Here is a 26,923-nt window from a genome sequence, read left to right as displayed (position 1 = left end):
TTTGTGGCGGAGTGGCGGGGCGGACGACCAATCGGCGGCGCCGCGTTTGAAAGGGGGGAAGGAAAAAAAAGGCGGGGGTGGGGGGCGCGCGGGTCTCGCGCTGGGCAGGGCGGGGCGCGCATGCGCAGTGCCTGCGGGGTGGGTGGAGGCGGGGGGATGGGGCCGGCGCGGGAGGCGGAGGCGGGGGGCGGCTCGTGTGGGGCCGGTGCGCCGGGCTGAGGCCGAGAGATGTGGGGCAGGGCCGGGCCGCGGTGCGGGGCAGTTCCAGGGCCGGAGGGTGGCAGCGGGGCTGGGCGAAGGTTAGCAGCAGCCCTGTGATCCGGGGCGTGCGGGTCCAGGAGCTGCGGCCTCTCTTTGGGGCGCCCTGCCCCATGCCGTGGGTCTAGAGCCGGGCCCGGGCAGCCCCACGCCGGAGCTGGGCCCCGCTCCCGCCTTGGAGAAGCCCCACAAGGACATCCCCCCCCACCCCCGGGCAAGGCCACCCCCCGCCACGCTGCTCGGGGCCTGCCCTGCCCGCGGTTAATGATTGACGGCGGCGGGCAGGGCTCACCGCCCGGCTTGGCCGCAGCCGCCCTGGGGAGGGGGCGGGATCCCGCCAGCCACCCACCCGCGACCCCCTGCTCGGGGAGGGCTGGGGGGGGGGAGCGTGGGGGCAGCCCCCCAGCCGGGTGACTAAGGAGCGAAGGCGGGGAGGAGACGCGGGGGGGAGGGGAGGGGAGTGCGAACCCTGCCCAGCGACGCGTGAGCCCCGCCGAAACGAAATCCTTTAATAGCGATAAGGAGACGGTACAGGGAGATCGACGGCGGGGGGGGGGGGGGGGGGCGAGCCCCACACCCCCCAGCCGGGCGCGTATGTTACAAGGGGAAGCAGCGTATGCACATTTATACAGGGGGCACGGGCCAGCCCCGCAGCGATGCACTTGCCTTTAAATACGGGGGGGGTGTTGGGGGGAGGGCAGTAGTGTTTCTACACTATGTACAGCCTTGTGCTTATGGGGGGGGGCCGAGCCCATCCGTTTGTCCATCCCATCGCGTCCCTTCAGGGGAAGCCCCCTTGTTGCAGGGGCGGGGGTCCCGGCTCTGCGGCAGGCAGGGGCACGGCAGCACTGCACCCCCCGGCCCCGTAATGGAGTGGGGGGGTTCGGGGGGGGGGGGTTCGGGGTTCGGATGGCTCAGTTGTTCTCGAAGAGGGAGAGGAGGTCATCGTTGCTGCTGCTGGGGAGGTCAGGGGGGCCCAGGTAGGAGAGCAGCTCGTCGGGGTTCGTCAGCTCAGGCAGGAGCTGGGGGCGGCAGCGTGTGACGACCGGCCCCCCCCCCAGCTCCTCCCCACCCACCCCACAGCGGCCGGGGTCCCGAACCAGCAGCCGGACCCCCAGCCACCCCCCCCCGGGGTACTCACGTCGAGGGCAGGCTCTGACGCGTCACCCGTCCCAGCCATGCCGGGCGCGGGGGGGAAGGTGAGGTCGGTGGTGTGTGCTGGGCCGGGGGGTCCCAGAGGGGGCCGTGCCGGCGCGCTCCGGTGGTGCAGGGGCTGTGCTGGCTGGCTGCCCGGGGGGGCGTTGTGCAGCCCCGGTTGCACTGGGGTGTGGGACGGCTCCATCCGCCCCGGTGGGGGCAGCTGTGGGGGGAGAGCGCAGCAGTGAGACCCTCCCACCACCGGGATCCCCCTCGTCCCCCGACGGGGAGATGTGGGGGCTGGGGGGGAGCCCCCCACCCACAGCCCAGCTGACCTGTGCGGGGAGAGGGGGTGCGGGGGGCTTCTCGGGGGCCAGGAGGCTGCCGGGGATGTCAGACTGGTAGGAGATGGGGGGAGGTCCCGGCGTGAAGTCACTCAGCGTCGGCGTGCCAGGGGCGCCAGGGGGGGGGGAATGGCTCTGGGAAGCCCCCGGGTCCCGGAAAGCTGGAACCTGTGGGAGGAAAGGAGGCGGTTGGGGGGGGGGGGGGGGGGTAATGACATGGACACGGCCTGTCCCTGTCCCCCACGTGTCCCCCCATACCCGAGGCGCCATAGTCAGCAGCGGCACCCGCCACTGGTGGTGGCAGTGCCGGGAAGGGTGTGGAGCCAGGCCCCAGGGCCGCAATCATCTCCATGATGTTGGGCAGCACCATGTGCGTAGGACTGAGGGTCCGGCACCGCTTCAGCGCCGGCCCCTCCGGCTCCTCCTTGACGTGGATGTCGGGTTTGACCGGGACGGGTTTCCAGCTGCAGGTCGGGTCGATGGTGATCTCCTCGTGCTCCGAGCTGGGGGTGGCAGGATAGCAGGGGGGGCGGGTTGGCTGCACGGCCCCCTGGGAGTAACACAGTGCCAGCCAGGGACAGATAGAGCAGGGACACTTACTTCTGGATGTAGATCAGGATGCCCAGCATATACTGGTCCACCTCCAGCCCCTCCAGCAGGGCAGTCTTACTGCAGGCAAGGAGAGGCAGGGTGAGGGCAGGGAACCCACCCCTGCCCCCCGCAGGCAGGGAAACCGAGGCACAGCCCTGCTGGACACCACTCACTTGCAGACAGGACACCGCCATGTCCCCCTCTCACAGTTGAGCTGCAGGTAGGACTCCAGGTCGAAGCACTGTGGGGGAGAGCGGCGGCTGAGCCGGCAGGGGGGACACACGGGGTGGGGGACACCCCCCAGCCCCCTGCCACCACCACCCCTACCTGTATGTGCCGGCAGTCATGGCCCCTGGCCGGGAGCTGAATCCTCCGGAAGGTGATGGGGCACTTGAGGGACACCTTGATGGCCGTCTGCTCCACACCGTCCTCGCCGTTGGGCCCCGGGGTCCCCGGGATGGTCCCGCTGCTGAAGTTGCGCTTGACTGGGGGGGCGGGGGTGGAGGGGGTGAGGGGCACAGAGGGTCAGAATGGGGACGCCGGGATGGGGGTGGCACCGTGGTGGTGGCTGGGCATGGTGCCCCATTACCCCCACCATGCTGCAGCCCCCCATCCCCCAGGACCCAGCAGGCCGGGGGTGCCAGCCACGGCGCTCACTTTTGGTGATGCAGTGCTCGGCAGGCAGCAGGCGCTTCTTGATGAGACCCTGCAGCACTGAGCGCACCGAGGGCCGGTGCACCAGCTGCAGGACGAAGAGATGGGACTGTGGAGAGACAGGGAGGGGCTGAGCCACGGCCCCAGCCACTGCCCCCACCCCACCACCACCACCACCCCGGGACCCTCCCGGTGACTCACGCAGCAGCAGGCGGTGACGGTGATCTGGATGGTGTTTCTGCCGGGCTGGCAGACGTGCTTCAGGTAGAGCGGTTTGTGGGAGGTCTTGTTGTCGCCGCGCTCGATGGTGAGCGGCGTGGCATTGACGCTCACCTGCACGGAGGCCGGCCAGTTGGTGTTCATCTGCCGGTCCTCGTGGTGGTAGCACTTGAACTGCAGCTCCAGGTCAGGCCTGGCGGGGCGGGCAGGGGTGTGGGCAGGGGTGCGGGTAGGGGCTGTGCCCACACGCAAGCCACTGCACCGGGTACCACCGTGCCGTGCCGTACAGCACCATGCTGTGCCAAGCCACGCCGCGTATCACTGCGCCATACAGCATCATAACAAACCGCACATGGGTACCACTGCAGCGCACAGCACCATGCCGTGCCGTGCCAAGCCCCACCACGTACCACCGTGCCGTACAGCACCATGCGGTGCCAAGCCATGGCCCTATACCACCACGCAACCAGCACTGTGCCATGCTGAGCCGCGACACAGTACGGCACTGCACCAAGCCACGCCACGTACCGCCACACCACACAGCGCTGTGCTGCGACAACCCACACTGCGCAGCACGACTCCATACCGTGCCGTACTGCACTGTGCCACGCCATGCTGTGCAGCGCCACACCAAGCAGCACCGTATGACGCCGTGCCGTGCGGCCCCCTGCCCCCCCGCCGCCCCCACCTCATCATGAGGGTCTTGTAGACGGAGTCGCGCAGCTGGAAGACATGGTTGCTGACAGCCAAGTTGTGCTGCAGGCGGAAGGGCTCCAGCACCACGCCGTCCCGCACCGGGAAGGTCAGCCGCAGCTCCTCCCCGGGGGCCGGCCCTGCCGAGGACGCCGTCAGCAGGGACCCCAGTGCCCCGGCCGCGCCCCGGCAAGCCCAACCCACTGCTTAAGAACTCACCCTGCAGGAAGCCCCGCCCCCATAAGGAGGCTCCTCCCACTCCAGGGCACCCCACCCCATGCAGGATGCTCCTCCCACTAGACAGCCCCGCCCCTATGCCAGAAGCCCCACCCACTACAGACAGCCACACCCCCATCCATGCAGGAAGCCCCTCCCCCTGGAGGCCCCTCCCCTCCAGTACCCCTCCACAGACAAGCCCCTCCCACTCGAGGAGGCCCCAGCCTTACAGCAGAAGCTCCTCCCACCAAAGCCACCACTCCTCTGGTTGAAGCCCGCCCCACCACTCACAGTCCTGCCCCCTTCACAGGAAGCTCTTCCCACTGCCTCAACCTCCCCTCTCATTGGGCAGTGCCTTTGAACCCCCCCCAGCCGCCGTGAAACCTTGGCAGTGACCACGCCCCCTTTGCTGAAGCCCCTCCCTTTTCCTTAGCTACCTCCCCACAGCACCCTGCTCTTTAAAGGGGCAATGGCCACCAGGCTGCCAGCAGTGGGGCCGACACTGGGGACCAGGGGCATGGAAAGGGGGGGGTGTCTCTGCGATGTGCCCCCCGGCCCCGGCAGCCCCCCAACCACGCCGGAAGCACCTACCCGAGGGCGATGGGTGCAGGGAGGTGACACTAGGCTTCATGTCCGGCAGGAAGGGAGACTTGACATCCTGACCCGGGGACGTGTAGGGGGGGATGCCGCTGCCCGGCGTCATGGGTGGCGTGGGGTTCCCGGCCAGCGGCGAGCTGGGGTACCCCGGCAGCGACCGGCCCGGCTGCGGAGGCACCACGCACCCTCAGCGCCCAGCCAGGCCAGCATTGCGCCCCACCCCACCCAGTGCCGGGACTCACCCCGTTGACGGCCGCCTGGCTGTAGGTGCCGAAGCCGGTGCTCTGCCCGTTGAACTGGTCAGCCGGCTGCAGGAGGAGGAATGTTGCCGGGGACTGGCACCAGGGGATGGCAGACACCCGGCCCCCCCCCACCCCGTGCCTGCTGTCCGCCCACAGTACCTTGTAATAGGGTCCGGAGTTGCCCGAGGTGGAGAGGTACTGGCCCATGCCCTGCTGCAGCCTGTGGCCAGGGTAGGAGGGGGATGGAGCAGAGGGCTGGGGGGCGCTGGAGGCATACTGGGCACCGGCCGGAGCGTACTGCCCGCCCTGGAGGTACTGCTGCGCCGGGTATCCCTGCGGGGCCGGGGGGGGGGGTCAGCACCGGCAGGGGAAGAGGGTCCCAGCACGCCACGGTCCCCACCGGTGCAGATGCTCACCTCGTTAGAGTATGCCCGCTTGAGGCCCTGGCGGGGGAGCTGCTGGCTCGGAGGGGGGCCAGGGTAGGCATGCTGGGGCATCCGCTGCCCACCGTACAGGGGGCCGGCGCCGGGCGCCCGCGCAGGGCTCATGCTCACAGGGGAGACGCCGGAGGGAGCCATGACACCCGCCATGCCAGCAGGGCTCAGGCCGGTTGGGCCGCGGGGTCCGGCATGGGGCAGGAACTGGCTGCTGAAGGGCTGCCCTGCACCCATCTGCAGCGGGGAGAGAGGGGGGTCACAGCGGGGTGGGGGTGGCCGCCAGCTCCTTGGCTCTGCCGCGGCTGGGCTCTTACCGTGCCGTACTGGCTCAGCTCCTGGCTCTGCTTCTCTTGCAGTGCTGCCACTGTCGCCGTAGCCGTGGCCGTGGCTGTGGCAGCGGCGGCGGCGACGGCAGCAGCAGCAGCTGCCTGGGTGAAGTCGGCAGGGGGCCGGCCGGCATGCGAGGGGAGCCCCATAGCGCCGGGTGCGCCGGGGCTGCCGGCGTAGCTGGAGAACAGAGAGGCGGAGAAGGGGCGTGCGGTGGCCCTGTGGCGGGACGCGCCCCAGGACAGGGGCGGGGGGGTGTCTTACCTGGCAGCGAAGCCTGGCCCGCCGGGGTAGGCACTGCGGCTATAGACGCCCGGCTGCACGTAGCCTTTCCCGGGCGCTCCCTCAGCAAAGGGCTGCTGCGGCAGGAACGGCGGCGAACTTATGCCCGAGCCGGTGCCGGCCATGCCAGGCAACAGCGGAGTGCTGGAGCTGCTCCCCCCGGGGCCCATGGGGCTGCCAAAAACCTGGGAGGGGGGGCAGCGTGTCAGGCAGGGTGCAGCTGTGCCCGTTTGTGGGGGGGTCCCCGGGGTGGGGGACAAGGATGCTGCGGGTACCTGGCTCTGGGAGGTGTTGCTGACACCCCAGACGGTGGTTACCACGGAGAGGGATCCCGCTGGCTGATTGGTGCTCGGTTGCCAAGGAACAGCCTCGTATGCAAATGAACCATCACTAGAAAGAAAAACAAATTAATTAAGACGAAGGACGGAGGCCACAGGCCCGGGCGGCCGGGTGCAGCCCCGGGGTGCCGGGGCTCACCCGTGGGGCGTGGGCGGCAGGGAGGGTTTCATGGGGTTCATGGAGTTCATCGGCGGCGGGCGGGCGCAGGCTGGGTCCTCCGAGGCCGCGGCGGGCACTGCGGGACGGCGTCACCGTCACCGGGGCTGCGGGAGGCAGAGGAGACGGCGGGTGAGGGGGCGGCCATCCCCCAGGGAGGGGACCGGGGACCCCGGCGGGGCCGAGGCCGGGGATGGGGGGAGGCCCGGAGCCCACGCGGCCCCCGCCCGGCCTCCGGCACCGGGACTTGGCGTCCTGCCCGGGCCTGGCACGGGGAGCCGGCCGGCACGCGCCCGCCCCCACCGTTGGGTGGGGAGGGGGAAGAGGGGGGAGGGTCCGCGGTCCCCCAGGAAGCGCCACCCCGGCCCCCAAAAAATCCCCGCGGGCACAGACCACAGACACACACACACACACACACACACACACACACACACACACGGTCCCCCCCGCCCGCCCGCCCCGGGGCCGCGGGCATTCCCCCACGGCCGCGGGTGGGGGGAACCACGGGGACTTTCCGGGGCGAGACCGGGGGGGCGGGGAGGACGCGGCCCCCCGCCCCAGCATCTCCCCCCGCACCCGGCCGGGAGCCGCCCGGGGTATTTCCAGCTCGGGCCGGCAGCGGGGGCCCGCGGGGTCACCCCAGCGCTTTCGGTTCCCTCCGGCCCCGCGGGGGGGCGGCAGGGACGGAGCCGCCCACGGGGAAGAGCGGGGGGGGGGACTGCACCCGCGCCGAGCCGGGCCTGCCCCTGCCCCCCCAGGAGGTGCCACCAGCCCCGGGCACCCACCGCCGCCCCCTTCCCCCTTCCCGGCCGCGGGCCCGGTGGCACCGCGGGGACAGGCCCCGGGGCCGGGCCGGGCCGGGCCGGCCGCCCGCCCCCCCCGCATTGCCATGGCAACCGCCCCCGCCGCCCCCGGGCACGGCGCGCGGAGTCGGGTGGGGGGCCCGCGGGGCCATTTTCAGCCGCGGCGCGGGGCTGCGCGCAGGGACCCGCCCGGCGCGGCGCTGCCCGTCCCTGCCCGTCCCCGCCCGCCCCGGCGCTGCCCGCACTCACCGTCGCGAGCGGCCCAAAATGGCCCTGGCGGCGCCGGGCGCGCGCGGCTGCGCGGAAGCTGCGCGGGATTTTCAGCCCGCGCGCGGCCCCGGCTCCATGGCGGCGGCCGGCGCGGGGGGGGGGGGGTGGGGTGGGGCGGGGCGGGGCGCGCGGGGGCGGGGCGGGGCGGGGCGGGGCGCGCGGGGCCGAGCCGGGCCGAACCGGGCCGGGCCGAGCCGAGCCGAGCCGAGCGCGCGCCGCCGCCGCCGCCACCGCCGCGCACAATGGGGCCGCGAGCTCATCAGTATGCACGGGCCGCCCTGCCCCGCCCCGCCCCGCCCCGCCAGGCGCGGGCAGCCGAGCACCGAGCGGGAGAGTGAAGCCGGGGCGGGGGGGGGGGGGGCGAGTGTGCGGCAGTGCTGGGGTGGGGCGGTACGAAGGGCTGTGCGTGTGCGAGGGGGCGCGCGTGACACGGTGCGGGGGGGGGGTCGTGTGCGACCGAGCGTGCGACAACCAGCGCGTGAGCAGGTGCGACGCGGTGCGTGACTGCGCCCGCAGGGGCGAAGGGGGGGTGTGACAGGCGTGTGTGACAGCAGAGGCGGGGCCGAGGGCTGCGCGCGCGCCTGCGCCACCACCTGCCAGGGACACGATGCGCGACCGGTGTGCGACAGCACGACACAGCGGCGGGGGCGTGCACCGCCCCCCCCCCCCCCCCCAGAGGCTGCACATGCGTGTGCAAGCACCCGTGGGGGGCGGGGGCGGGCGGAGTGCGTGCGGCCACCCCGCCGGGCGAAGGCCCCGGTGGTGACAGGTACCGGTGAACACGCGCCCCGGCCGGGGGTCACCCCCCCGCACCCCCCAGGGGAGGACACGGCCCCCAGCACCGGCCCAGCGGCTGCGGGGGCTCGAGGGGGGGGGGTGGCAGGCAGAGCTGGAGGGAAACCACCCCATGGGTGCTGTGGAAGGTGGAGGAGCGGGGGGGGTGTGTGTCTCAGGCGGGGGGGCAGCACCCCCAGAGCTGCCTGGGTCCTGCGTGGCCAGCCCATCTCCCGAGAGAGGCAGTGGCTGCAAGGGCAAGTGCGAGACCAGCGTGGGAGCAGCTAGGAGGGGGCTGGACCTACTGCACTAGACCCCCCCAGAACAGCACCCCACGGACCAGCCGCTCCTGGCGGGGGGGGGGAGAGGGGGCAGCTCCCGGCCCCTCTCACCCACTGGCGCGGCCGCACCAATGCTGGCCCCGGCCCAAGCCAGACAAGGACTCCAGGCGCCAGTGTGGGGTTTTACAAGGTCTGTAGTTAAGGAAGGAGGGGGGAGGTGAGCGAGGGACAGACAGATGGACAGATAGACGGACGGGAGCATGCTGCCGCCGCCGGGCTGGCACTTAGGCCAGGTCCTTGAAGGCGTCGAGGTTGAAGGCCGTATCGAGGAGCCGCTGCAGCTCTGTCAGGTGCGTTTTCTTGTTGCCGGTAGCAGGGGCAGCCGCTGGCTCTCGCCCTGCGTACCTGCGGGGGAGAAGGTGGGAGGTGAGGGGGGGTCTGCACCCCACAGAGCCCCCCCCCCAGCATCACGGCGACCCCCCAAGTCCCTACCACACGGGCTTGGCGCGGTTGATGGTGGTGCGGAGCCGGGGTTTGACGTAGTCGTAGTAGCCCTGGTTCTTGTGCTCCTCCTGGCACCACACCAGCTCAGCAGCCGGGTACTTCTCTGCTTCCTGCTGGAGGAGGTCGAAGGGGAATGGGGAGAGCTGCGGGGGACACAGAACAGTGTCATGGGGGCCACAACACCCCAAGCCTACGGGCTCGGAGGCGACCCGGACCCTGCTCACCTGCTCCACCCTGGTGATGGCCACGTCGGCCTCCATCTGCCGAGCCTTGCGCTCACGGGTCAGGTCATAGTAGACCTTGCCAGTGCAGAACAGCACCCGCTTCACCTGCTCAGGGCTCTGGGCCGCTGGGCCGCCATCGGGGATGACGCGGAGGAAGTGGGTGCCTGCCAAGGGAGAGGACGGCACCGTCACCTGCAGCAGCCCCAGGCACCGCGCCAGGAGCTGCCTGCACCCGCATCCCATGCCAGCCCCTCCTGGGACCCCAGCCTGGGCAGGCAAACCCGAGAGGCAGAGCCAGACCAGCCGGTACTGGGTCTGGCTCCCAGTACAAACCATCATGGCTCTGTGGGACTCAGGGCTGCCAAACCCCGTCTGCGCCACTCCAGCGGGAAGTGGCTGCTGATGGTGGAAGCGCCATGGCAAAGCCTAGAAAGCTGAGCCACATCTCTCCAGGGTGCCAGACTCGGCACTAATGAGGGGTGGCTCCAATTTGCCGGGTAGATGGTTGCGGCTGGCGCACCCCGGCCAGGGCGGGGATGAACATGCCGCCTCAGCACTGGAGGGGAGCAGGGAGGGAGGAAGGCAGCCTGCATGCCATGCCAGCACAGAGCTCCCCACATAGACTATCTGCGATGCCCCGATGCCGGTGGCGTCAGCCTCACTCAGCCGCTCTTTGGCATGGGGAGGCTGCTGCCAGGCGGACTTTACCCGAGGCCGTCTCCTGCCCTTCACCCTTCATCCCACAGAGCGGCACAGAGGGGAAAACAGACGCCTCCACGCTGCTTGTACCTGGCAGCATGTCATCGAAGCTGGAGCGGGCTTCGGGGTGGCGCAGCAGCGACTTTGGAGTGAAGATTATCAGCTGGAGGGGGGAAGAAGAGGCAGAGCAAGGCAGTCAGCCTCGCCAGAAACACCTCCCCTGCAAGCAAAGGCCGGAGGACCGACCTGCCCCTCCTGCCGCCCCTCCTGCCTGCCCTCCCCTGCCTGAGCACAGGAGCAGCAGCAAGAAATTTGCTCCTCACTTGGCTGCCAGGCTCTACCAGATTGGGCACTGGTTTCCAACAGCACCAGCTTTCCCAGTCTGGATTTCCCCTGGGGAACAGGCTGAGGTGCTGCCAGGGACCTGCCTGCCCCATGGCTGGAACTGAAGACAAGCAGCTGGCCCGGGTTATTTACCGATGTCCGCTGGCCCCAACGTCTCTGACCTCCCTGCAGAGCGCAGGAAGGGGTTGCAGCCACCCCAGCCTGCACGAGCCAGCCAGCAGCGCGTCATGTACCGAACCAGCCCTGAGCACCAAGAGGTCCTTGGCCCAGGCAGAGGCAAACTGCCTGTGTTTGCTGCCGAGGTGCAAGAACAAGCCCGCCCAGAGTCCCATCCCCAGGCTTGGCAGGGGCACGGGGCTGCCCTGCCTTGGCACTGAGCCGGGCGCAGAGCTGCCGGCACTGACCGGTTTGCGGAAGGGCAGGAGGATCTGGCGCCGGAGGACATGGAAGAAGTTGGCCGGAGTGGAGCAGTTCACGACAATCCAGTTGCAGTCGTAGAGCTGGCGCACGTCGAAGTCGTCCAGTTTCTGCCTCAGCGAGCGTGGTCGAGGGGATTTCAAGAAACACAAGGTGCCCCTTGGCCTCGCAGCTCCGGCAGTGGGGAGAAGAGCGACACCCAGCCCTCCCTCCCTCCCCTCCCCCTCCAGAGCACATGGAGACCCACAGAGACCTGGGAGAGGCTGCAGGCCTGCGCCCCCCACCTTAGAGCAGCCAGCAACCCCCTCCCATACCACGTTCGGGGCCACCTCTGCCTCATGTTGTGCAGCAGCCCCAGGGGCAGTGGAGGTGCAGCCTGGGCACTGGGTTCAGCCCCTTACCCCAAACCCTCCCAGCTGCAGCACGAGCCCAGGGCATCCCATGCCTCCTGCTACCAGCTTCATGACACCCGCTCTGACCGCAGTGCTGCGCTGAGCCCACAGGGGTGTTATTGCCCCCCTCCCCATTTCAAAGCAGCAGTTGGATCCAGGACACAGGGGAGCTGGGCTGAGCTCAGCGCGGCTGCCACTCACAGGGAAGACGTCGGGATCATCGTTGCACATCTGCAAGAATCGCTCCGGGCGGGCGGAGGAGTGTTCGGGACCCTGCAGGGACCAAGCAGGGGGGAGAGTGAGCAGGGGACAAGGCTGGCGCGAGAAGCCCATGCTGGGCACTGCTATGCCACAAGCAGTGCTACCTCCGGCTGCTGCCCTCAGCTTTGCATCTGGTGCAGTCCAGGCAATGGGCACCCCTGGGTGCCCACGAGCTTGGGGCTCCTTACCATGCCCTCCATGCCGTGGGGAAGGAGCAGGACGATGCCGTTCTGCCTGACCCACTTGGCCTGCCCGGGACAGATGAACTGGTCGATTATGCACTGAGCGGTGTTGTGGAAGTCCCCAAATTGGGCTTCCCAAAGCACCAGGGCGTTGGGGCTGGCCATGGCGAAGCCCAGCTCAAATCCTGAGGGATGGGAGAGAAGCGAGGGGGTTATCCTCCCAGAGTGGCCTCACCCCCAGGCAGCAGGCGCAGACCTCTTCACTCACCAAGGACGCCGTACTCTGACAGAGAGCTGTTGCAGACGGTGTAAGGAGCCTGGTTGGGCCAGAGGTGGTTCATGGGGATACAGGTCCTCTTGTCCACGTTCTGATCATGCAGGACATGGTGGCGATGGCTGGAAGAGGGGAAAGCGTTACTCCATCATCACCCTTCAGCTCCCTTCTGGAAAGGCTGGAATCGCCTTTACAGCCACCAAAAGCACGGCTTTACCTGAATGTCCCCCTCTCAACATCCTGGCCACTCAGGCGGATGTGGATGCCCTCTTTGAGCAGGGAGCCAAACGCCATGTACTCTGCCAGGGCCCAGTCCACCGTCCGGTTCTTCACCATCTCCCCACGGGTTTTCAGAATACGGCTTAAACCTGCCAGGACAGAAGCCGGTTCGTAGCTGGCGTGGGAGGGAGCTCCAGCGACACCGTGTTTGTCCCACAACCTGCCCACGAACTGATAGACTGCAAATGCCCGGGGGAAGAGGAACGGATCCACCTCTGCCGAAAGGATGAACCAGGGACGAGGAATCAGGACTGCAGGGAAGGATCAGCTCTGAAGAAGAGCTACTCCTTGGTTCACTTCCCTTAACCACAGCTCCCTCATGAAGTAATTCTCATAGACTCACGGAAGGGTTTGGGTTGGAAGGGACCTTCAGAGATCACCTAGTCCCACCCCCCCGCCATCAGCAGGGACATCTTCTACTAGACCAGGTTGCTCAAAGCCCCCTGAACCTGACTCTGAACACTTAAAATGATGGGGCATTCACAGCTTCTCTGGACAACCTCTTCCAGTGTCTCACCACCCTCAGCGTAAACCATTTCTTCCTTATGTCCAATCTAAACCTACCCTCTTTCACTTTAAAACAGTTGCCCCTTGTCCTGTCGCTACAGGCCCTGGTAAAAAGTCTCTCTGCGCCTTTCTCAGAAGTCCCCATCATATACTGAAAGGCTGCAGTTAAGGTCTCCCCAGAGCCTTCTCTTCTCCAGGTGGAACACCCCCAACTCTCTCAGCCTTTCTGCACAGGAGAGGTGTTCCAGCCCTGGCATCATTTTTGTGGCCTCCTCTGGGCCCGCTCCAACAGGTCCATGTCTTTCTTGCGCTGGGGACCCCAGAGCTGGATGCAGTGCTTCAGGTGGGGTCTCAGGAGAGCGGAAGAGAGGGGGAGAATCCCTTCCCTCGACCTGCTGGCTGCACATATCAGAGCACTGTAAAAGGTCCCTTCCTTCCAGGCCACATTCCAGCTCTATCCCACATCTTCTCTAGAACAAACATCCAGTCTGCATAGCTTCCACAAGCTCCTACCTCCATGGATAGTGAAATCCTCCACCGGCACCGAGCTGGCCACTTGACCGATGTGCATCAAGTCCTCTTCATTCAGACCGGTGGAAGGGCAGGTCATGCTCCGGGGTTGGCCATCCAGAGTGAAGAAACCTGTAGGAGGAGGAGCAGTCCACCGTGTTGTGGGAGCGATGCCCGGCTCTGTGTGAAGAGCTCAGGTCACGGACACCCTCAAGCAAGGGTGGGGATGCCAGGAGCAGAGAGCACCACCCCACCTCCCCACCAGGCTGTTTTACTGGAAAATAGCCACTACGGCTCTAGAGAAGCCAGGCTCTTTGCTAGGGACCTCCAAAACATCGCTGACGAATTACCAGGCCAGGGTGAGTCCAGCCAGTGCTTGATGTGCAAGATCTTTTCATCCTTGGATCTCGCATGGGCCTCCTCGCAGATCTTATCGTACTTGGCAATTTCCTCCTAAAAGGCAGAACCAGGAGGAGGAAAAGCATTAGCAAGGCTGCCAAGCCTGGGGATCTCAGGGTGAGCTTGCAAGGGGGGTGCTGGAGGGCACAGCTGCTCCCCACAGCAGGGGAGCCCCAGGGCCACGCAGCTCAGCCTTAGAGAGCAGAGCTGCTGCTGGAGGCCCCTGTCCCCCAAGGGACAGCTCTGCTGCCGTCCGAACCAACAACTTGCATTCAACCCTAAAGATGCTGCGAAGTGGTACCAGGGCAAGGAAGAGCTGGCAGAGCTGCTGCCGCGCTTGCTGCCAGGGCAGCAGCCGGGGCGGGGGACCTGCCCTGGATACCCCCAGGCCACAGCAAGCCCGAGTGCTGCAGAGCCCAACTCTCCCATGGGTCCCTGCCACGCCACAGTGGCCGACTGCTGCACTGCTGCACTGATCACAGGGCAATCCTTGAACTATATGTTCCTGTGCTGTTCAAAGCTGGCACAGTCCAAGGACGAGCCTCGGCTCCTAACCCCGTCACTGCCAGGTCTGCAGCTCTCGCCCAACCCTAGCACAGCTCTGCCACCTTTAGGTGACAAGCACAAGCAGAGACGGGCCCCATCACATCGTTCACACCCAGGTCTGAACCAAACAAGTAGTATTCCCCAGAGATGCTGCCCACAGTTTTCCTCCCAGGCCCCAGGGGACAGTACCTCATACTCCAGCTGATTTACCACCCCCTGTGAAATCAGCAGCTCTGCGTATTTCTGCAGCACCGGCTTCTGTTTCCGGATCTGTTTGTACATCAGGGGTTGTGTGAACATGGGTTCATCCATCTCATTGTGACCATTGCGCCTGTAACAAACCTGTTGGGAAGGGAAAGAGCCTTTGAAAGCAGCTGCTTGCAACCCACGGCTTCGAAAGCAGTTGGAGGTACCTGGGTCTCTGTGCTAGGAAGGGTCCAAAACAGCCCAGGAGAGACCCAAGCGTGCCCTCCCCAATGCCGGCAGCGAGGGTAGGCTCCATACAGAGACAGTGTCACCTCTCCAAGTGCTATTACAGCCTCATTGCCTTGCTTTACACCACCTCCTCCCTCCCCTCATGTCAAAAGGGCCAGACAAGCCCTGAAGAGAAACCTCAGCTTTCAGAAAATACACCCCGAGAGGTATCGGTGAGCATCCACAGCAGAGCCACAGCTTTAGGATAAAGCCTCACGCCACGCATCTTACCAAATCCACCACCACATCCTTATGGAAGGTGCTTCGCCACTCTGCCGCCACATTGCACACGTAGACAACAGCCTCCGGGTCATCTGCGTTGACATGGAAAATGGGTGCGTTCACCACACGAGCAACATCGGTCGGGTACGGGGAGGAGCGGGCCATCCGGGGGTCTGTTGTGAAACCTATCTGTAGCGGGTGAGAGGGAACAGGACCAGCACAATGGTAAGGATTTGGAAAGCGGTACATGCAGCTTCAAGGGCAGCTCAGCTGCTGCAGCCGAGCTGGGTGTTCCCCCACAGCTGCGCTGCTCAGTTATAGCACAACTTGCCTGCCTCCTGCGCCCCAGGCACTGCAGCCCATCCCGGTCCCTGCGCCTAAGCCGTCATCCCTCTGCACCCGCGGGGATGGGCTGGTTCCAGTGAAATGTCTCTGGTTTATGCAGGGGCAGAACGGAGCAGCCCTGCATGATCTCACATGCCAAGCATCAGGTTGCACCACCTCTGCGCCAGGCTGGACTCAAAAGCTGCTACCATTGAGCAGCTGGGTATAAAGTACCCCCTGCTAACCTCAGGATTATGGCTTATGCCAGGAACATTGGCTGGGAAACAGCTACTGCCTGCTGCCAGCTACCATCCAGACCTGAGCCTGCAGAGGCTGGTCTGCAAGGGACCCCCATGGACACAGGAGATTTACTCCTCACCTGGTTGTTCACCACGACGTGGACGGTGCCGTGGGTGGTGTAGGATGGCAGGTCGCTCAAGTGGAACGTCTCATACACAATGCCCTGCCCTGCGAAAGCGGCATCTCCATGCAGGAGGATGGACATCACCTGGGAGACGTGAAGCCACGGTGGTCAGCAGGGGGTCTGCAGGGATGGCAGGCAGGGGCAGCCACCAGGAAAGGGCCCAAGTCTTATCCCCATGAGCCTTCAGCATCCCAGAAAGGACGGAGAGCAGCTCATCAACACATCCAATGCTTTCTCAGGGGATCGGAGCAGAGCCGGCCATTGCTGACACAACCACCAGGGAGAAGGCTGTGGCCGGCAGTTCTCTCCCCACGCAAGGGCAGCACACTCATGGCGCCTCGATCGGGCAGCGGGATGACACCCGGCACGCAGCGAGTGGGAGGCAAGTCCCATTCCCAAACGCATACATCTCAAAGCAAAGCCTTTTTCTTAACTGGGGGAAGATGAGAAAAATGTCCCTTTCTCCCACGCTTTCACCCCAGACCACCTTCAGGCAGGAGCCGGGCTGGGAGCTTGCTCCAGCTTCAGTGATGTTATTTTGCTATCATACCCAGGGGCTGGCTGAGGATGCCGCCTGTCAGACGAGGACAGAGTTTGTCTATTTATATCCAGCCTTTGCGGTGTAGGAGGAAGGGAAGCACTTTTGATCTCACCCTTCCAATTCTTGGTGTTGGAGACAGGTCTGCGATGAATCAGACCACAAATAAACCCCCGCCGCAGCCTGTTCCCCACCTGCTATCCCACCTGGGTACAGAGAGCTAGCTCCTGCTGCCAGCTCCAGCTTTCCCAGCCCCAGAAATCATTGTCCCTGGTCATATTGAGATCCTTCAGCTTGAGGCTCCTACTGCTGAGCCCCCTGAGCTGTGATGCTTGGGTTAGCTTACCAGAGCATCCTTCATTTCCCTGCTTTCCAACCAGGGGTTTGGGTGTCTGCCGCTCCCCACAGCCCAACTAAGCCGGGCATTCAGAGATGGAGGAAGCAGCAATGGGAACCCGGGGTGGGTAAGCTCCTACCGAAGTTATCCCCAAAGACAGCAGGGAAGGATGGGGTAGCAAAGTCAGGGTAATAGCAGTGTGACAGAAGGGGAAAGGCCACAGCAAACAAAAACGAGCTGGGTTTCTTCACTTTCCCACTAGCCTGCCTCCCACCAAAACCTGTCCAGCTCAGGCCACTTCACTGTGGGCATCTCAGCACCACTCACCTTCTTCCCTTCCGTGTCCCCGCAGTAAAACTGCTCCGCTTTAGTCTTGCCTTGAACAACAGGATCAGCCGCCTCCAAGTGAGAAGGATTTGCCACCAAGGAAAGGGTGATGTTCCTGTCAGTGACGCGGTTAATCCGCCGGTGGTACATTCCCAGGTGGTACTTCACATCACCGGAGCCCTGATGGAAGGGAGAGGAGAGTCACCCCCAGGAATGCGAGCAGCTTTTGGGGCATGGAAGGAGACTTGAGGCAGGGCAGCATTGACCCCAAGGGCTGGAAGAATGGGGCGTTTTCTGGAGGGACTGGCAGAAAGCAGCAGGCACTCGCTTTAGGAGCTGACCTGGCAGCCAGCAAAGCCAAAGCAGCCAGTTCCAGGTGCCAAACCGCCAAGAAACCTCAGATATGCATCAAGCCCATCTAGGTAAGGTTCTTGGTGCAAGGGAAGAATCAAGTGTTTTGGGTTTGGGGAAGACACTGGAAAACAGGTAATGCTCATCCGAACTCTGACTGCGCTGCGGCAGTACAGCCATCCCTGGCACCCCTTAAGACATGCCGCAGCTCCCAGTGGGGGCACCTCGATGCCCCAGGCTGCTGCTTGCTCACCTTGAAACCCCACCTGAAGGGAATGGCAGGATAAAGCCAGCCCAGCCCAGCTCTCCAAAAGCCGAATCACCCCAGCTTATGATGCCGGAAGCTTTGGAGCACAATTGCATCACAGTGACAGAGCCTGTGGCACAAATGATTTGAGCCTCGGGGCTTTTGGAGCTGCTTTAGGGCCCCGTATGGGGACCAGGGGCTGCTGCAAGGGTACAAGCCAACCTCTGTTCCTGGCCGCCTTCCCCTCACCTCGTCATTCACCCCAAGGCTGCTTTACACCCATGGAGAGCTGCTGACCGACCAGCCTGCGCTGGAGACACTGGCAGCGGCCAGGGCACACGTCACCCCCAGGACAGGCAAGGACAGACCAACACTGGCATCGGCATGAAGGCTTCAGTCGCACGGGTGCGCGTGCAACGTGGAAATCCTTGCAACGCTGATGCCACAGAGTGACAGCACACGCAGTGGCACAATCCAGCTCGCTGCATGGCCACGGCCTTCAGGGACCGCATAGGGACAGCCAACAGCAACCTGCTACGGGCAGAGGAGGAGACTCGCCTCATCAGCAGCTTCCAGCTTGGAGTCGAACTGGCAGAAGATCTGCTCCAGCTCTTTCCTGATCACATTGGCGAGAACATTCAGGCGTCCCCTGCAAAAGCAAGACCATTGTTGGCAACCAGCAGTGCCAGCTGGGCATCAAGTGCCAACAGTGACCTGCTATTCCCCCCCATCATGCAGAGGCGGTGCAACAACCCCACACCTCCTCCGACAGCTGTAGGGTCACCCGGGGAGGGGAGTCCCAAAGAGACTGCAGACCTCAGCCTGGAGATGGACTGGCCGCCACTGCATCCCGACAGCTGCCCCAGAGCAGGCAGGCCGAATCCTGCTCTGGGATTCCAGCTCTGTCACTCAAGCCATGACCCCTCTCCAGATGAATTTACAAACGAGCTGAAGCTGAAAACACCATGATGAGCGGATAGCAGCCAAGGCCTGAGCTCTCCAGCTAAGGTGCCCTACCAGCCAAGACCAGTTAGATGATGGCAAAAACCAGTGTGCCCTCCAGTACCGAACCCCAGCAGCATCCCCCTCCTCCACGCCCCAAGCACCGCCGTGGAGAGAGGCAGAGTTACCTGTGGGGCATCCCCATGATAACATAATCCACTCCCTTCTCACTCGACTTATCAATGATGGTCTTTAAGGCTGGGATCAGCACTTCACAGCCCTCCAGACCAAAACGCTTCTCTGAAGACCACTTCCGATGGAGAAACTCCTCAAACCTGGAAGGCAAAGGGAGAGAGGGATCAGTGCCAGGGCTACAGCTGCGGTCAGAAACCAGAGAAAGGATGGAGACCACAGTGAGGGAGCCACAGCACCAAGTGATGCGCAAGCAGGCATCACGCAGCAGCCTGACAGCCTTCCCGGTCACCCCTGTACCCTCCTGCAGAGCCCAGCTGGCCACTCCCCCACCCCATCACTGTGCTGCACTTAAACCTTATTTTTAGACCTTTTCTTTCAGGATCATCCACGTTTTCAGGCTCTTTGCCAGCACCTGAGCCTGCCAGCCTGGCAGCTCACTGGCGTCACCCTGATGATTAAGCGGACCGTGACAGATGACGTCAAGATGTGACTCAGGTGGTGACCGTGTCGCACCGGCTGGGAGCAAACCACCCCGGGCAGCAAGGGAAGATAAGGAGGTGGTGAACAGCCCCCTGGGGTACCTGGTAGAGCGGACCAGCCTGGCCAGCAGCGTGCGTTTCTCTTCATTGGTGAACTGCATGATGCCTGGGGTCTCAAACTTCTGCCGGATCCACTGGCATTGCTCCAGGTCATTGATAAACATGAACTCCACACCGATGTGCTGGCAGTACGCCATCTGCCCCGACGGGAGAAGAAGGGCTGTGAGACAACAGCCAGGGCTTTAGCACCTCCTCACCCCCCGCACAGACAGGCACATGGGCACATGTGGCATTGTATCGGACCATGAGGCCAAGGACTCTTTAATTTCCCTCTTTAACCTTTCAGCAAGACAAAGAGCCCTCCTGCACCAGTGGAGACACAAACCCTCCTGTCTGGCAGCCACACCACGCTGCCTGAACACGGACAAGTGCTGCCTGCGATGGCAGCCTGGGGGGGGGACCCATGAGCAGTGCCTGGCAGCCAGCACCATGCCAGCCCCATTTTGGGAGCCCGGTTTGACCTGTCTTCCCAGGAAAGCAGATGCCACAGGGGACATCCCAGGATGCTGCGGGGCAGCTTGGACGCTGCACATGACCCAGCATCAAAATGTTTAATTTCCTTTCCCTGAGGAGCCCAGGATCAGACCCTCGAGTCCTTTACATCCACCTCAGAGGCAAGATTTTCCCTCTTGGTGGCATCAGCTGTGACCAGGTCCACAACCCTGCTTCATATGGTGGGGAAAACCTTCCCCAACAAATAAGGAGCCTCTTCTTGCAGCTCATCTCAAATGTCAGCGCAGCTTTGCTTCTCCCAAGGTCAACCTGTCTTGGCAGAGACCATCTGAGCAAGCCTGCAGCTTGCCTGGGAGCCGTCTGCACTCTCAGACCAGGCAGAGCAGGGTATGAAATTTGGCAGGAAAGGGGAACCGGCTGCAAGAGCTGGAAGCTGCAGCCCCAGGTTGGAGCTGCTCCTGCACCAAGACCCTCCACGCAGGGCAGCAGCACTACTGCAGTGCACAGAGGGGGTATCACCTGCCTCCAGCCCACTCCTGTGCTCTCCCAGCACCATCTGCTGCTTTAAACTGGAAAACATAGCTGGAGAGGTTTCCAAAAATGCAATAATTAGTTGCCTGGGGTTTGCTCTACCTTGGGTAGACCAAACACTTTGTCCCAACGCAGCATGAAGCTGGAGGTGATCAGACATGAGCAGATAACACGAGGCAGCTGCTACGAGTGGGGCAAGCACTGAGGAGCAGCTGCCAACCTGAAAAGCTTAAAATCTGCCGGTTGGCCCAGGCTGCGGGCAGCAGCAGGGCCCAGGACCTTCAAAAAGCAACTGCTCTGCTCCCACCCCGGGCTGCAAAGAGGTCTCTCGCAGCCCTCCCTGCCCTCCTCACCTCCAGGCGACGGATGATTTCCCGGAGCGGAAGAGCCGATTCATTTCCACCGATGAAAGTGGTTGTGGGCAAGTGGAAGACCTTGTCGAGGTCAGATTCGTCCAGCCCATAAAAGCCTGCAGGATTTTTCATGGGTGGGACAAGCGAAAGCAAGAGACAGAAGGAAGGAAGAGGGGCGGGGGAGACACCGTCACGCAGGGACCGGGTGCATTTGGGAGAGGTGGGGAAGGGACAAAAAAAAGCAGCATAAAACCAAAAATAAGCATAAAGGAGGTTTATATGGATAAAAACCAAGCCGTAATTAAACAAAAAGACATTAAGCACAGAACAACAAGGTTATTATGAAAGGTAACGCAGAGAACAAAACACAAAGCAATATATATACGCATATAAATTGGCAATTAAAATCCAGGGTGAGAGTCAGGAAGTTTGTAGCCCCAAGAACGCAAAAAATACACCACAAATTGTAACAGAGGGGAGAGAAAAGACACAAGAATTGAGGAGTCACCGAGCACAACGGAGGTGTCGCCACACAGTGGGAATTAAAAATGAGGAGTCAACGCGGAGAAGGAAATGGTTAAAGCAGACAAACCCCAAAGAGGGAGAGAAAGAGAAGCAAGAGAGAAAATGGCATCAGGGCTCTGCGACAGACTCTCCTGAATAGCTCAGCCCGGGATCGGGGCAGCCAGCTGGCCCCTCGGGGGTTTTGCTGCCCAGATACCCCCTCGGCCCAATTAACAGCCTTTTAATTAGGGGTTTAGCCTAGCTCTGCTCAGCAAACCCCCTCCTTTTTGGTACTGGCACCTCTTGGTTCGTAGGTGGCTCCCACAAATGGCACGAGGGGCTGCAGAGAGTTGGGCTGTGCCTGGAGAAGGTGCTAAGCAGGGCTCAGAGCCGAAGGTCAGGTTTTAGAGCTGCAGATGAGCCCCGGCACCGCCTGCTGCTGTTACAGAGTCGGCAAGTCCCTGCCAGGGCCTGCAGCAGCTCCACGGTACCCCAAAGCCATCAGAGGTGCCTCAGCGCCCACTGAAGCTCATGGTTTTCTTTGGGGAAACTGAGGCACAGAGGAGGAGGTACAATGAACTCGCTGAACTGATGCAGCAAGGCAGAAGCAGAGCCAGGAAGGGGACTGGGAAGTCCCAAGACCCTTTTGAAGCAGCAGCTTGGCTGGAAGGAGGGTGGACGAGTGGAGCTGCCTGCTACCACCCCAGAGCCCTAACACCTCCCTCGGGCCCCTGTTCGTCCCCCCAAACTCCCAACAGAGCCAGGTTTCAAGGTGTCTTCTAACCCAGGGCAGGAGCCACAGAGGAGGCAGAGTTAACCACCGCTCCTTCCAGCTCCCTCGAAACCAGTCCAACGCCCCAGCTGGGGTCTCTTTTAGGGAAGGTACGGGGGATGCCCCCCCCCAAACGCTGCAGGGCAGCGTAATCCACCTTCCTGTGGGCCAAAAATTGGCCCTTCCAGAGCTGGCCCTCCTTGAACTTAATTTTCATAATTAATGAGACTTAAAAGAGTCTATCCCTTGCACTCTGGTCAGGAATAGAGGATGAGCTGGAGATGGGGCTGGCCACGGCTCGTCCCTGTGCAGCCTTGAGGACGGTGCTTGCCAGAGGCTGGGAACACCCACATCAAGCCCAGAGCGGAGTTTTTCCTGGTTGCCACTGCCATCCGTGCCCTCCTCTGCCCACATCACCCTCCTGGATGCTGCTGGTCCCCCGGGAAGGAATTAAGCCAGACACCAGGGAGCTGAGCTCCTGAGCCGTGCCTGGGAGCACCGAAGCTCTCTCTCCTGGCAGGAGCTGACGGTTTGGCCCTGTGTCTCCGGGACTTCTCTGTGGTTTCTATCCAAAGAGAAGTCCTGGAGAGAGGCAGCATTAGTATAGAGCATCCCAGTTAAGCTGCTGGCTGGAGGTTTTAAGGAAGCCTCGTTAATTTGCTGCAGCTGCCAGCCCCGCGGCACAGGGCTTCAGCTCGCTCTGCCATGCCAGTCTGAAGACTCAGGCACACTTTGGGGGGTATCGGATTTTACAAGGATTTTTCAGGGCTCTAAGCATCTCTGCTTCTGCTTTGCTGCAGCCTGCCAGCTTTTTTGACAGTGCTCAGTATTTATAGGCAGCAATACCATCAGATGGAGGGGGAAGGTTAGGGATGAGCTGACAAATTTTCACCATGACAAAACTAGGGCAGAGTCAGGAGAAGACAGCCTGGATTTTTAGGAGACTTGAACTAACTGGGGAGATTGAGGCCTCATAAAATTAATGTTCACAACAAAACGTGTACTCTAGCAAGCTAGGCATGCAAACACACAGTATGGGAAAGGCCAGCGAGGCTCTACATTGGGGATCTCTACAGGTGAAGCATCATTAACCAAGCACCTACATCGAGACTTTTAGCGGGACAAATTAAAAATAAACATGTTACAAAACTCAAGAGTGGTGTGAGACAGGAGGGGACTGCTTTACCGGCTTGGTTCATGCCCAGAATAACCTATTCAAAGAGAGTCCTGCACTCCAGAGGGTTAAAGGCTCATTAATTGCATACCTCCTACTGTTAACACTCTCAGCCGCTCCTTGAACACTGCGAGATCTGGGGTGGGCAGGGAGGGGGGTGCAGAAAGGGAGAAGATAGAGAGACGCAGTGAGAGTTAGTAAAAAAAAAACCTGGAACCATGAAAACTAGTCATGGAAAGCACAAGTCAAAAAAATACAGTATTTAAAATACAGTCAAAAATCATCAGAGGCAAAAGGGTTGGGATGGAGGATGACTACACGCTAGGCGGAAAAGAAATCCCGGTGGAAAGTCTGGCGAGAGGAGAGAGGAGCAGGGAGGGGAACGGGGGCATCAGACACTGGGGAGCAGTTGAGCTGCATGGTTTGAGATCTCCTCTCATGTGCACACTCCTGCCAAGAGAGGGAGACTGCCCGGCATGGCATCTTCACCTGCTATGACCAAAAGGCATCTTCCCATCAAGCTGCATCAAGGGGAGCGTTATCCTCTGCAGAGCAGGGAGCTGCCTCCCACCACCATCTGCTCCTGGAGGGTTTTGCTCTGCTTATTGCTACCGGGAGGATTTCAAGGTCACCCCCAAGGAGGCACCACTGCTGCCTACATACAGGCAAGAGGGGGATTGGGGTGTTAATGAGCAGGCCATTAATGAGGAATACCAATGGTGAGGCAGGCACGCACAACGCCATCATTTCTCGAGCATGCTCAGCACAGGCGGGAGCACCAGGACACCATGCCGGATGCAGGCAGGGCTGCCGGAGCAGTGGCAGCGTGTGTCACTGGAGCTGCGCTTCCCAGCTAGGTTAGGTGACCCGAGTGCCTCAATCTCACCTGGGTTACAAGAAAGACACTTCTCCTTTTGGTCAGCAGGGAAAAATCATACATTTAGGTGAGACGTTTGGTTAGCAAGGTCTCAAACTGGGGAAAGGGGAGGTGGCAGCCCTCTCAGCCCATCCACCCGCAGGGTCTTGCCTGGCTCTTCCCGACCTGGAGAACGATTTCCATCAGTTCCCCTGGGCAAGAGGCAGGAGCAGCTGTTTTCCGTGGAAAGACAGACAGACAGGGATGGACGCTCAGACACACACCGCCTTCCACGCACCACTGAGATTTCAGCATGCTAAAGTATTATCTCCTTGGACAGGTCACGTAAAGTTTCTGCAGTCACTTTGTCCTTGTTTTACACCACTTACCATGCCAGATCAGCTGCAGTAGAAGACCAGGATGAGACTATTTTGTTTTTTAAAAAGAAAAGACAAGAGAAAGAAGAATATGGTGGCTCCAGCCCCACCACTCATCAGACCGAGTACCCCCAGGCAGGCTTTCTCCCCCTTACATTTTCTCCAAAGTTCACACTGCTTAATCCAAAGAGTTTCCAAACCAGACACAAACCAGTTGCTAAACAAAAGGCAATTGAGAAGAAAGATCAATTTCCGAGATTAACCATGCAACTCCTTTGAATTACAGCACTGCTCAGCCACGGTTTAAGCTGTTGGCAGCAGAGCTCACACCACAAAAGCTGACCTTTAAGGATTTCACTGCTCAGAAAGAGGAAACAAGATTGTTTCCAAGTTTCAAAACCACTCCTGTTATTAACTGCTCTGTCAAGTGTTAAGAAACACTCTTTCAAAGCAAAAAAAGCCAGCAGGAGCTGCTTAGAAATTGGCTTTCTCTGCCACAAGCAGGCGACACCGGATCTTAGGCTCAGCCAGAGCTCTGCCCACGCTCTGCTCCAGCGCTGCTCTCCTCCCCTCTTGCTGAGCATTGTTTGCAAGCTCTGTTCACCAAGTTGTATTTTAATATTGACCAGATGAGGTTTTCTAGGATAAGGATACCAGGGGAAAGTCGATTCAGTATAAATAATACTTACAGCAAGATAATAAAGCCTCCTTTGATTAGACACAGCCATTTCAGTCTGGGGTCCTACCATGGGACACAACTCCAGCGTGAGCTAGCGGCTGATACCAGCATAGCTTGTTCCCAGGACTACAAATTCATGGATTCCTAGTAATTAAATCAACACCAGGAACCGCAATGACAGTTATCTTCGTACAAAAGCCACAAAGAAACAGAAGTAAAGCTTAACACCTGGCTCAGACACAGAGATCGTGGGCTAAGATTCAATTCCAGCCGATGCCTTCAGACCAGCCATGCCTGAACACTTTCCACCACAGCGAGCCATGCTGGGTCACACTGCTGGGCTCATGACCGCTCACCCTGGGGGAGCAGGAAAAATGGAGCTTATACCGCTTTACCCAGATTCTGTTACAGCTGTGATGATGCTGTCAGCCCAGCTCTGCAGTTACGGCTCCAAGGGAGGACCTGCTCTTGGATCGCTTTGGGCTTTTGGGCTCTTCTTCCTCTGAAGCAAGGACACTGCTGGAGCACACGGTCAAAGCAGAAGAAAAGCCCTCTGAACTGACTTTCCCCATTGAAGCAGACCCGTCAGTTCAATGTCCAAGTGGAAACCAGTAAGGCGCAGTGTCCCTCAGAGGTCCGTACTGGGACCGATACGGTTAATATCTTCGTTGATGGCATAGATAGTGCGATCGAGGGCACCCTCAGCCAAGCTGCAGGTGACACCAAGCTGAGTGGTGCAGTTAATATGCTGGAGCAAAGAGATGCCATCCAGAGGGACCAGGGCAGGCTGGAGGAGTGGGCCTCTGTGAAGTTCATGAAGTTCAACAAGGCCAAATGCAAGGGTCGGGGCAATCCCCATTTCCAGCACAGACTGGGGCACGGATGGATGGATGGAGAGCAGCCCTGCAGAGAAGGACTTGGAGATGCTGGTGGGTGACAAACCAGACATGAGCCAGCAATGTGCGCTTGCAGTCCAGAAAGCCAACCGTATCCTGGGCTGCATCCAAAGAATCGTGGCCAGCACGTCGAGGGAAGGGATTCTCCCCCTCTCCTCCGCTCTCCTGAGACCCCACCTGAAGCACTGCATCCAGCTCTGGGGTCCCCAGTGCAAGAAAGACACGGATCTGTTGGAGCAGGCCCAGAGGAGGCCACAAAAATGATCCCAGGACTGGAAGACCTCTCCTGTGCAGAAAGGCTGAGAGAGTTGGGGGTGTTCCACCTGGAGAAGAGAAGGCTCTGGGGAGACCTTAACTGTGGCCTTTTGGTATACGAAGGGGGCTTATGAGAAAGATGGAGAGAGACTCTACCAGGGCCTGTAGTGACAGGACAAGGGACAACGGTTTCAAAGTGAAAGAGGGTAGGTTTAGATTGGACATAGGGAAGAAATGGTTTACGCTGAGGGTGGTGAGACACTGGAAGAGGTTGTCCAGAGAAGCTGTGAATGCCCCATCATTTTAAGTGTTCAGAGTCAGGTTCAGGGGGCTTTGAGCAACCTGGTCTAGTGGAAGATGTCCCTGCTTACGGCAGGGGGGTTGGACTAGGTGACCTCTGAAGGACCCTTCCAACCCAGACCACTCTGTGAATCTATGAATTACTGAGCAGTACAGTAACTCTGCTCCCCACACCCAGCTCCCTTTTCTTGTGAGGGAGAGCAGTCACTGCAACCACTTGCAGCCATCCAGCTCTGGGTTTCACGTAGCTCCTGCTCTCTTCCCAAAAGGGAAACACGTCCACCAGGCACAGGGCTTCAGGGCTCTCCTCTGCTGCTCTGCTTCAGAAGGACCAGAGCACCCACAGCAGAGGCCAAAAGCCCTGAGCTAGAGAAGGCTTTCCCCAGCGTTTCCTCTCCCCTGCCACTGGGAGTAGCTTCAAAGTCACCTAAAAAAGTCTCCCTGCTCCCCTCGCAGTGTCGACTCCGAGCACTTGTGTCCTCTCCTGTGACTGGGTTCGTGGCCATCATGTCCCCACCTCTTCCCATCAAAACCCCCCAGGCACAGGGCTTGCTCCAACCCAAAGCCAGCCAGCTCCCAAGGCACAGCCAGGGCTTGGTCCTCCGGACAAGCACATCAGAAGTCCAGACCTTGG

The 26,923-nt window shown here is 61.6% G+C and overlaps 2 protein-coding genes across 9 annotated transcripts in view; both read right to left on the bottom strand.

Moving 5' to 3' along the window:
* Positions 1-752: 752 nt before the first annotated feature.
* ZMIZ2 (zinc finger MIZ-type containing 2) lies at positions 753-7,664 on the bottom strand. The gene is given in 20 exon segments (XM_030035945.2): positions 753-1,280; positions 1,400-1,618; positions 1,731-1,856; positions 1,858-1,907; positions 1,998-2,242; positions 2,340-2,408; positions 2,504-2,571; positions 2,658-2,815; positions 2,988-3,093; positions 3,186-3,396; positions 3,892-4,036; positions 4,704-4,875; positions 4,952-5,017; positions 5,111-5,284; positions 5,368-5,622; positions 5,703-5,895; positions 5,980-6,182; positions 6,273-6,387; positions 6,475-6,599; positions 7,545-7,664. Coding segments are annotated over 19 exon segments (2,733 nt in total). The 5' UTR covers positions 6,525-6,599; positions 7,545-7,664; the 3' UTR covers positions 753-1,172.
* A 1,132-nt stretch (positions 7,665-8,796) lies between these two features.
* Positions 8,797-26,923, bottom strand: part of OGDH (oxoglutarate dehydrogenase) — a 35,542-nt gene continuing 17,415 nt past the window's right edge. For 4 of the 8 annotated variants that reach the window (XM_030034887.2, XM_030034886.2, XM_041128315.1 and 1 more), the window contains 19 exons: positions 20,477-20,592; positions 19,122-19,276; positions 18,534-18,680; positions 17,962-18,052; positions 16,806-16,985; positions 15,559-15,687; positions 14,865-15,044; positions 14,349-14,501; positions 13,565-13,667; positions 13,218-13,346; positions 12,136-12,286; positions 11,913-12,040; positions 11,651-11,829; positions 11,403-11,474; positions 10,797-10,919; positions 10,138-10,210; positions 9,349-9,512; positions 9,113-9,267; positions 8,797-9,025 (listed from right to left, as the gene is read on the bottom strand). In XM_030034887.2, the coding sequence (XP_029890747.1) occupies positions 8,905-9,025; positions 9,113-9,267; positions 9,349-9,512; positions 10,138-10,210; positions 10,797-10,919; positions 11,403-11,474; positions 11,651-11,829; positions 11,913-12,040; positions 12,136-12,286; positions 13,218-13,346; positions 13,565-13,667; positions 14,349-14,501; positions 14,865-15,044; positions 15,559-15,687; positions 16,806-16,985; positions 17,962-18,052; positions 18,534-18,680; positions 19,122-19,276; positions 20,477-20,592 (2,549 nt within the window). In that variant the 3' untranslated portion in view covers positions 8,797-8,904. Of the gene's footprint in view, positions 9,026-9,112; positions 9,268-9,348; positions 9,513-10,137; positions 10,211-10,796; positions 10,920-11,402; positions 11,475-11,650; positions 11,830-11,912; positions 12,041-12,135; positions 12,287-13,217; positions 13,347-13,564; positions 13,668-14,348; positions 14,502-14,864; positions 15,045-15,558; positions 15,688-16,805; positions 16,986-17,652; positions 17,901-17,961; positions 18,053-18,533; positions 18,681-19,121; positions 19,277-20,476; positions 20,593-23,017; positions 23,063-24,171; positions 24,209-26,923 lie in introns of those variants that run through there. The other 4 variants (XM_030034885.2, XM_030034884.2, XM_030034888.2 and 1 more) reach the window with 3 other exon arrangements.

This window comes from Aquila chrysaetos, chromosome 13 (assembly GCF_900496995.4).
Source record: "Aquila chrysaetos chrysaetos chromosome 13, bAquChr1.4, whole genome shotgun sequence".
Classification (NCBI taxonomy): Eukaryota; Metazoa; Chordata; class Aves; order Accipitriformes; family Accipitridae; genus Aquila; species Aquila chrysaetos.
The sequence above is the reverse complement of the archived record's forward strand: the minus strand, read 5'-3'. Positions and strand labels throughout refer to the sequence as shown.